This window comes from Pezoporus flaviventris, unplaced genomic scaffold, assembly GCF_033815535.1.
Source record: "Pezoporus flaviventris isolate CSIRO_AGI_PZ_B2104156 unplaced genomic scaffold, CSIRO_AGI_Pfla_v1 ptg000006l, whole genome shotgun sequence".
NCBI classification, from domain to species: Eukaryota; Metazoa; Chordata; class Aves; order Psittaciformes; family Psittacidae; genus Pezoporus; species Pezoporus flaviventris.
Genome location: NW_026892554.1, coordinates 15008926 through 15018971, shown reverse-complemented (window position 1 = coordinate 15018971; position 10046 = coordinate 15008926). Strand labels below are relative to the sequence as shown.

At 40.5% G+C, this 10046-nt stretch overlaps 1 protein-coding gene across 2 annotated transcripts in view; it reads right to left on the bottom strand.

The window, feature by feature from the left end:
• Positions 1-216: 216 nt before the first annotated feature.
• The window catches only part of AQP9 (aquaporin 9), a 26585-nt gene continuing 16755 nt past the window's right edge, over positions 217-10046 (bottom strand). For both annotated transcript variants that reach the window (XM_061447065.1, XM_061447066.1), the window contains 3 exons: positions 8744-8862; positions 6935-7152; positions 217-1588 (listed from right to left, as the gene is read on the bottom strand). In XM_061447065.1, coding sequence (XP_061303049.1) covers positions 1426-1588; positions 6935-7152; positions 8744-8862 — 500 coding nt within the window. In that variant the 3' untranslated portion in view covers positions 217-1425. The remainder of the gene's footprint in view (positions 1589-6934; positions 7153-8743; positions 8863-10046) is intronic.

Here is a 10046-nt window from a genome sequence, read left to right as displayed (position 1 = left end):
TGACCACAGTGTTTCCCAAGCTGCTTCTGTGGATAGCACAGAAGAGCAGAAGAGCACAGGCTGTTACTGGCAATATGAAGGGTTCCTCCCTTCAGGAGTGAAATCAGAAAATAGTGTGGAATTCTAGGAAGTAGAGTTGAAGGAATACAAAGGGAAGAACACCCTAAAATGAGTGCATTTAACTAGTACTTTTGCCATGAAAATAGCTCAGGAGCATCACTGAATAGGATGTCTATTTATTCATGATCAGCCTTGTCACGCCTCCTCATATATATGAATATATATTAGAAATGAACTTTGATATAATCGGATACATGCAATTCACAATAATTAAGCAGAAATAAATTCGTTTTTCAAGGCTGGATATTTAGGAAGTGGTGTATGTCCAACCACTTCACTTTAGTTTTAGTGAGATAGAGCCCATACTTCAGAACGTGTGGAGTTGGCCTTCCTTGGGGACTTCAGATCTAGGACTAGTTCTGAGATCACTTTCTAATTTTAATTACTGCTATCAAAATAAAAATTACTCCCACAAAGCAGATGAAATCCTCCCTGACCCCTCCGGAAATCAGCAGCAGCAGGCCTCTTTAAGGCGTATACAGACAGGCCTTGTGCTGACCTCTGAGCAGGATAAGCTTCTGTTGCTGGCGCTTCTCCACAGGAATGAATTTTATCCAGAAAGAACAGCAGAAGAGGTTTGGGTTAATATTCTAGGTTGGGTTTTTAATATTGGCTAGCATAAAGGTCAAGTAAATGGTTTAAACATAACTGAATATGACTGCTATGAAGAACATGTGCAGAACTACAGCTTTGTCTCTTTGGTGTTGATCTTATAACACACAACTTCTACCTTTTGTGATCATATTCTGAGTTACTAAACCTCATCACTGAGTTCATTCCTTGCTGTTCAATTAGTGGCTCCATAAAAATTTAGTAAGTTATTTAAAACTACTTCAATTGATGTTAAGGTATTATTTTTAATTTTCAGATAAGCCATTCTTAAATAATGGCTATAAGAAGTGAGTAATGCTCTTGCCCATTAATTCAGCACTTTAACTGACTAATCTGCGTGCAGTTTTGTAACAATAGCTCATCTATTTTCAGGTAATTAGGCAACATGATTAAGATCACGTGTGGAATTAACAGGTCAGTACATCCTCTCACTAGTTTCATCTAGGAGATAATTTGATCTGAAAGCCATATGAAACAGAACAATTTACCCATTCTAGCCCCAAGTTCTCAGTTTTGAGTGTGGTCAGGCTGATATTTCATGGGAAGAGGTCAGCTGTGAACTTGACTTCTATATGGATATTCTCCTTTGAAATGTGAATTTCTAATTGAGGCATAAAGGTTTTATAAAATGGTCCAAACAATCATTTGCATAAAAATTGCATAACAAAAATGAGAAAGAAAATGCTTCACTTCTTACTCCATGTTGGTCAGTTCGTATTTATCATGCATGTCATTTTCTTCTCCTGGCTCAGTATCTGAATGATGAATTTCAATAAAAACAATATAGATCACTGCTCCAAGTATGCCTCCCAGCATAGGTGCAACTGTAGGGACCCACCACCAATTATTTCCAGCCCTGTAAGGAAAAAAATAAAACAAAGAATTAAAAAAGAAAATTATTGGTCTTCATTACTCTAGTGAGCGCCCTACCTTATATTTGGCAGTGAAAAAAATAGGGTGGCCTGACACTGGCTATATACTATAGACTTTTCTGTTTAGTCTCACTTTCTGTGTAAGGACGACACTCCTGTCTGTCCTGCCCATGTTGCGATTGAAATGCTAAGTACCAACCACCAGGCATGGTGGTCTATGTGCTGTACTCGCAGCTTAGAAAATCAGGCCTCTCTACTGCATGTGTGCTTTGGGGGCAGGGGATAATTTCTCCCTTGTGGAAAATGAGCTTCATTGACTTGCAATGAAATGAAATGAACAGGGACGTACCTATTGCACAGCAACCTTGACTGATGCTGTTGCCAGATGCTCATGAATAGGTTTTCAGGAGTGATTAATGCAAATGTATGTTGCAAAAATGGTTTATGTCATCTGCATTGAGATCTACTGCAATAGTATATACAGTCTTCCTCTTGACAAGTATAATAGATTATACCTGATTTTGAGTATATTTGCCTTAAGGAATGTAATAAAACACAGTGACTGTAAAGTGGATTATACTTGGAGTGGTCAAGATTCAGATTTCATGATGTTGTGTCTTATCTCTGTGTTTGAAATGTGGGGTCTTTCAGTAAGAGGTAAATAAGCATTTAGAAGTTTCATACACCTAAAACTTACTCTTTTTTACAATTGCTGTGTTTGGGAAGCAAGCCTGGCATACTGGCTCCACTGAGCTGTTTACATTCCCTTTGCACAATTTTAAATTTTAATGAACTTTTTTAAAGAAACAAGTCCACCATTAAACAGTATAAACAAAAAGTAACGGCCTCTATACAGGAGATCTGGGTGTGTAGACTTGCTCTCCCTTTCCCAGAGGTCCACATTCAGACAGTAAATTACCGAGTATTGGTTTCAGAGTACAGCCTTTCTTAACTGTACTGGTGAGTGAAGGTGTTTCGATTTGATAACATGCTGTATTAATTGAATATGCGAGTCTGCAGTGAAAACCCAGCCAACTTAATTTCATGCACATTGAAAATGGAGAAATAACTTTTTCTTCCAGAAATACAGAGATAAATTTGTCTGTGAGAGGAACTTTTAAAACTCCAGGAGAGCTTTTAAATTGTAAAAATGATTATTCAGCACTCAGTTGTATAGATTTATGCATAAGTGAACTTGTGGTTAATTCACAACACAAGAATAGAACAGGAGTAATATCACAGTGCCCTATTGATGTTAATGTCATTCCTTGTTCAGAAATGTCTTGGATGTGTATGTTTTGCCTTTGGAATTACTTATATTTTGCCCTGAGGATATAAAATAGCTCTTCACATTGTTCTACTGAGTTTATAGATCTGTTTGTTGTTGAGTCATAAATGTCTGTTGAGCCCCTGAATTTCTGGAACAAGCATGGACTAAGGTTTTATTGACTTACTCAGCACAACAGAATCTACAATCAAGTATTTGCATGTGTTTCTCTGTGCCCGTACGTGTACGTGGGCATATAATGAAGGTGTTTCTTGGCAGGTTTTTATCTCTGCTTGTCCCATGAACTGACGTGTGCCTCGTTGGCTCCTGCATAACCTCCAAGTCATGGCCTGTATTTGCAGCAGCTGCTGTCAGCTGCACTACAGATACCCTCTGCTAAGATGATTGGGTGTGAAGTCCTTATGGAGGGTGATGCCAAAGCTGAAATGAGATCAGGACCAGCTTAGTTACGAGTTTCCATGACACACAATGCCCTTTCATTGACACGGGAGCAAGAGCTCTTTGTGGCAAGCATAGATAGCTTCCTGGAAATAACCTTAGTTCCCTTATACCCTTGCTTTGCCCAAGCACACAGCTTTGCTGCTGAGTTAGCAGGAAAACATCCAGCTATACCTCTTTCATCATCAGTTGTTTTGCAGTTGGGGAGAGCAGGAGGGAGCTGGTTGTGAAGGGCAGGAGTGGCACTTGGCTGAACTGCCACGATTTCTAGGAAACTACAGTGTATAAGCTTCATGGGCTGAGAACTTTGGCCTGTTTTAGACTTGCAAATACATGTCTCACTTAGCCAACTACTGCAGGATGGTGAAATAACATTATTTGCTATAAGAAATGCCAGGATAATTCAGGCATTCCGCAGTGTGGAAGGTGCCTGGCTACCGTTCGACCGTCCAGGAAAGATGCAGCATATTTCAGAGGCCGCTTTGCCATTCTGTCTATTGCCTGTGCCGGCACTAGGTGCGTGTCCCGACCCTTTCCAAAGTGCAGTTCTGTCTAGTCCGGGCCCGGAGCCGCGGCCACGAGGTGTCAGCGTTACCGCGCCGGCGGCTGCCGGGCTTTGTCCGCCGCGGGGCCGCTCGGAGCACGGTCTCCACGATGGCGCGCTTCTGCCAGCGCGGGTCCGACCCGGCCTCGGCAAAGGGGCTACAGCACCCCTAATAAACTAGGGATGAGATATTCTATGGCTAGCCTCAAGTGCTGGTGGGAAATACAGTTCTGTGGAGCCGTTTCTCACTTGCTCATTGCTGTTTCGTGTTCTCTTATGCCTGGTATTTTTACTCAAAGCTCTGGCTGTTTTCTCACTACAGACAAAACTGCTATTCCAACAACTTCTCTTAAGCTTCCCAGGATATTAAGCATGTGATTAAGAGATTTCTAGGTATCTCTGTGGTTTTAGAGCAAATAATTAGAAACATTTAGGTCTCTAAAGTCAGTGGTTGGGAACTGTCCTCATTATTAGAAGTATCTGTGACACCTACTCTCAACAGGTTGAGGAACACTTTGTAGGAACCGGCCACAGCGTTAACTACATCTATTCTATGCAAAATGGCGCTCTCTAGGGTGCTGGTCAGACACTGCCCTTCCAGCTGCAGTGAGTCAGAACAGCTTCTGATGAGAGCTCTTAACTGAAACGAATGCAGTTGCTCTGGCTATGGAAACCACGCCACAGGCTGTGTCCCCTGGCTTGATTCTCGGGGAAACTGCTCCTTCAGGTAGGTGCCGTCGTGCAAAATGTCTTAACAGGAACACTTAGAAAAACCCCGCTCAACTGCCTCCTTGTGCTCTGGACAACTCTGTGCTCCAGCAGAAGAGCTTCCCTATGGTCTAGTCACTGTTCCCTGCCTGAAAACATGATAAAACCAGAATTTACTGGACCTACAAGCACAAAGAAGGATAGAGGGGATTTTTCTCCCTGTGAACTGATTATCTCAATGTTTACAGCATTTGCTTGGGATCAGGGTGTAGAGAATCTGATACTTCTGTATCTGATCTGTTCCAAAGTGAGGCTTTCCTAGTGGTCCCTGGCTGCCCTGTAGGCAGCACTCAGGGCACTCGCTGACCTGGACAGAGTGACTCAGTCAACCTTGTGAGATGTTTCCATTTTCACACCAGTGTATATTCAATGTCTCTTCAGTACTTCCTAGTGCTCGGTTTGTGCAGCACTCCCCTCATGTCACTGTGGACGTTTCATGCTTAGGTCCCACTTCCTGGGCATGCCTTTTACTTGACAGCTTGAGCACCTGTCTTAAGGTTGTGAATTCCAGTTAAGCTGAGACATCCAAGGTTGAGCTGTTGACTGTGGCTGCATCACGTCAGTCTCTCATGCATATGTAATGCCAGCAGAACATCAGGCAGTTCAGGATCATAGCTACAATCAGTCAGACTTCTCCCATGGCCTGTAACTGTTCCAGAGCTTCCAGCTACCTAATCCTGTTGTATCATTCTCTTGAACTTGGTTATAAGAGTTATAAGGCTGTAGCCTTATAACTGAAGGCAGGGAGGGAGACTTCTTCCTCAATTTATACACCCCTGAGACTGCTGTAAATTTATTCTGGCAATGACCTGATATTTAATCTCTTTTTTTTTTTTTTTTTTTATGTTCCCATTTTAAAATTTTCTGGTATGGCCCTTACATGGGGATGGGATGCATTTCTTCTCTGTATATAAATCCTAAAACTAAATTAGGGACGAGCATGTATGTGTTGGTACAGATGTGGAGTTTTCCTGTAACTTCTTAAATTTAAATGAGTAATTTAAATTACTTTTGGGGAGGAGGGAAGTTCACAGGTATTCTCTGACTTGACCTCAGTACAATCAGGCTTCCAACCTTTTCAGCAATGTAATAGTTCACTTCGTAATATTACAGATTACACACATGACACTATAATTAACATCATAGTTAACAACTATTTAGGCATGAGAGGGGAGAATCCTGAGTGTAGAGTGTCACTGTGTGCTGCTATTTGTTAAATAGTGCAGTCTAATGATACAGTGGAGAGAGACCTGCCAGGGAGGAAGAGTTTGGAGGCGAGTGGGCTGGTGAGTGACCTCCTGCTGCAGCTGTGTTACGGCCAAGCTTTGGCATGGCTGTGTGCCCATTTCTGCTGTGCTGTGCCGTGCCTGGCTTTTCTTTGTATGAGAAAAGCCTTGCTGCTGCTCTCCTCTACTAAGGCAAGTGATTGATGTAGATAGAAGTCGTACTAAATAAATACAGCTTATTTGTACTTGGTGAAGTAGCTAAAATGAAATCTCTATTAACCAGAGCTCTCTAGTGGTCTACAGTACTTCTGGGGATTCCTACTTGTAAATAACTGGAAAAACAAACCATACAAAAATAAACCAAAAGTTCTAGCTCCTGATGACAGAGTACTCTGACTTGGATATCCCAGAGTGCCTCTTACACTGGATATGTGTAAGCTGTGGATTTGATGTGCAACTAATTAGCTGTGCGTTTGGCCAGCCAAGAGTGTGTGTGTGCGTGCGCACATCCATGCACAGGGATTTGAGAGTGTGCTCTGAAATGTGGGAAAATGAAGGGAGCTTTCTTTTATTCACTCGTTTGCTCCCAGGCAGGAAGTCAGGCTTTTAGATTGTTGTATATTTCGGCAGTAACTCAGTAGTAATAATAGGCTAAATCAATCTGATATGTCTGTGTTTTTTTACAGCACCCAATAAATATTTCCACGTAACTCCTCATGATGATTATTATGTTTTCTTTCTGAAAGCTGCAGGACAAGAGAAGAATGCACTCTTACATTTTTAGTGACCTCTAAGAATCTCTAATATGTTGGGAAGGGTCTGCTTGGAACAGTGATTGATACTAGAGATAATGCATGTTTCATTTGCCTTAGGAGCAGGAAATCCTTTATAAAGCCCAGTTCCTAGAAGATGTCTGCCTTAAAGTGCATGAATAGCCTTTTCTGGTATGCAAAGAATTACCTGTATGTATATAAAGTATGACTTGGTACCATGTTGAATCAGGATCTTACTTTCCTAAGAAGCAATTTAACCAAAAGCGTTTTACTTCATATCCAGGCATACTTACGTGAATACTTCCATCCCCCATCCTGCAATGGCTGTGAAGAGCCTTGGGCCTAGATCCCTTGCCGGGTTCATGGCACAGCCACTGTTCATTCCCAAGGAGCAAGTAAGAACAATTATAAGAAGTCCTACTGCAATTGGCTCCAGGCCCTTAGGTACACTGTTATTTCTGCTGTCAAAAATAGCAAATATAGCCAGAAGAAGAACAGCTGTTGATATCACCTGCCCAATGCAAAGAAAAAAATATTGAATAAATATGTGCAGATTCCTTCCAATAATGAAAAGAGGGGTTATGGCAGCTCAGTGGATTGTGGTGGCTTAGACCTAGTATTTAGATTGACCCCACTATACAGAGTAGCAAAATTTGGAACCCTGTGCCTCTCTACTTCGTGGTAAGGTATCTGTGCTGAAAGAAAAAGATCAGAAATGTGCTGAGGACATTAAGGGGAAGGGGGGGAGAGGCAACAACCTAGTCTCTCCTGTGTGACATCTGATGCTTTGTTTCTAGTTATTTTTTCCCTATGAAATTAACAGTTCTGTTTGCGTGACTTTTGGTAGTTCTATCAGTTACATTGGTATCAAAATGTTGTATGTGACTATAGCTTACACTGATAATTTAGACTAAGTATGCACCACTTTATCCAGATATTGCATAAAGTAAGGGAAAAGTGAAGTCTGCAAAGTCAAAACCAAGCAGCTAAAACATTAGGAATTACCTAAATTAAGGTTGCACATGTAACTGTAACATGAACTCTGTATTGCGGATGCTAATTGAGCTGATAAAGGAAATTTTCTTGGCATTACTTTGATGGATGTGCTGCTTTGCTTAAACACCTTGTAAATATCGATTTTGCTAATAATTAACTTAGGGGGAAGCGGACAAAAGTTTCAGCCATGTCAAAGCATTTAATTTCTGTACTGATTTAAAGAAGCTTGAGTTTGGGTTTTTTATTATTATTTCAGCTGGTTTTAATTTTATTGTAAACCATCTGTGGGTAAAAAGCTCTCACAGAAAAGGCTGTTGGCTTATCCAAGAATCAGAATTGTCCTTCTTACAAAATTTCAAAACAATGTTTGCATTTTTTTGAAGCCAGATTGCACAGTCTTCAAGTCCTTTACGTGAGAAATTCCTGTGCCCCAGCAATCCCTAGTTCTTCGTATTTACTTATGTGGTATTTACTTCTTGTATGTCTGAAGAGGGCAGGTAAATTGTTTAGAAGTAGATAGAAGATACGAAACTCCATTTTTTTTTTCCCTGTTGGATAAGTGGCATTAGAGGATACAAATTGGAAATAAAGGGGAAAATTTTTTCAAATTCAGTCATTTCAAAACAAACCAAATAATACAAATCTATTTGCAAAGTGACAGTTGAAGAGGAGGCTTGTGGTAGCAGAAAACTCACTTGTTCAAGGTGTGTAAAACTGGCTGCTTAAGCTTTACTTAGGGAATAACAGGTCAACAAAATGGACTGGATTTTGAGGTAAATGGACATACCTCTGCTGAAGTTTATGGAGAAACATTGATTTATTCTGGGGAAAACCTCTTTCACATATTGCATTAAAGACATTCAGAGTACAAAAATTAATATGATGTATATGAAAAGAACAACTTTAAATTATCTTGCTTGTAAAATATGACTCAAATGTGACCCCTGTGAAGGGCACTGCATTATCATTGCTATTGTACACAGTGACATACAAGTAAAACAGGGAGATTCATCATACCTGTTAGAGATATGTGTATTGTTTCTTACTGTTTGGTTTTAGAGTTCTCAGTATGTTTATTTTGTGGACTTGAGAGTAAGTGCACTTACCTGATCTGCAAATCCATTTATGAGGGACAGATATGGAGCTGGATATGTTGCAAAGATATGTGCTGTTGCGTTGGGTCCTATGACTTCAAGTGTTCCATTGCTATATTCCATAAAGGCATCTGTAGAAAACAGCCATTACCTGGTTGCACTTCTCTGTGAACATTAGGTTTTCTAGAACTAGAATGGATGTGATATGTCTATGTACTTCATATTCTCCGCTGAAACTAGTTGTTTTTTCTGGGAACGTAGTTAACAGATTTGAGGTGATGCACTAATTATACCCTCCTGTCTCATCTCTCCTCCTGTGCCTTGAAGTACTTCTTTTATGTATCACAGCTTTCTAAATGTTGCTGTTGTTTCCTCTCCTCATTGCTCCAAACTCAGTGCCAAGGAGCATTTTCTGATTCTGAACACAGTTGCATTACTCTGGTAAAAGGTGCTGTATTTGACACAATGCCCTCCCAAAATGCATCCAGCCTCTTTGTACTGTTGTGGATTCCCAGCTACCAGGAATTACTGCTATTCCATTTGACAGCTGAGCAATAATGGCTTCTGGGAATGAACTCTCCTGAGAGACCTCCTGTTTTTCACTGTGTGGGCCTTATACCCTGCTATGCTAGTCATCCAAGGTGTGAGGAGAGATGCTACCCCCGAATCTTCAGTTCTTAGTGTATTTTTATAGATATTTTAAATACATGTATCTTTATATTTGTATATTTAAAGTATATTTCAATAACATGACTTCTGCATCAGAATAATTTGCTGCCTTGGCAAGCTCTGAAATGTTAGGAAGACATTAAGGTGAAGCACCCTAAAATCTGCATAGGCAGACATGAATAACGAATACTATGCCTATATTTCACTAGTGGATCCATTGATGAGGTGATAGTTGTGAGTAAAGAAACAGCTTCCCACCTACCGTGGTAAGCATGGTTAGCTTCTCTTGAAGCTAACAGGCAAATCTATTTCTCCTTGCCCCTGTTTTTTCTAGTTTTGCTTAAGGCTATGACATGGGTGCAGGGAACATTTAGTTGTTTACTTGGTTGGTCAGGCGCTCTCATTTGCAGTGTCAGATTATCTTGTTGCATTTAACTATTAGGGAAAAAATAAGGAAAAGAAAATGTCTCAGCTGTGAATTACTTTGTACACCTTTAGAAAAGCCTCATGTTTAGTAGTTAAACATGTATATTTCCTCACTCTTTCAGGCACACTGCTGAAAATGAAAGCACCTAGCTCAAATATCTGTATATGGGGAACATGGAGGTTTTGAGCTCCTATGCCTTTTTCTACCCATGAATTTTCA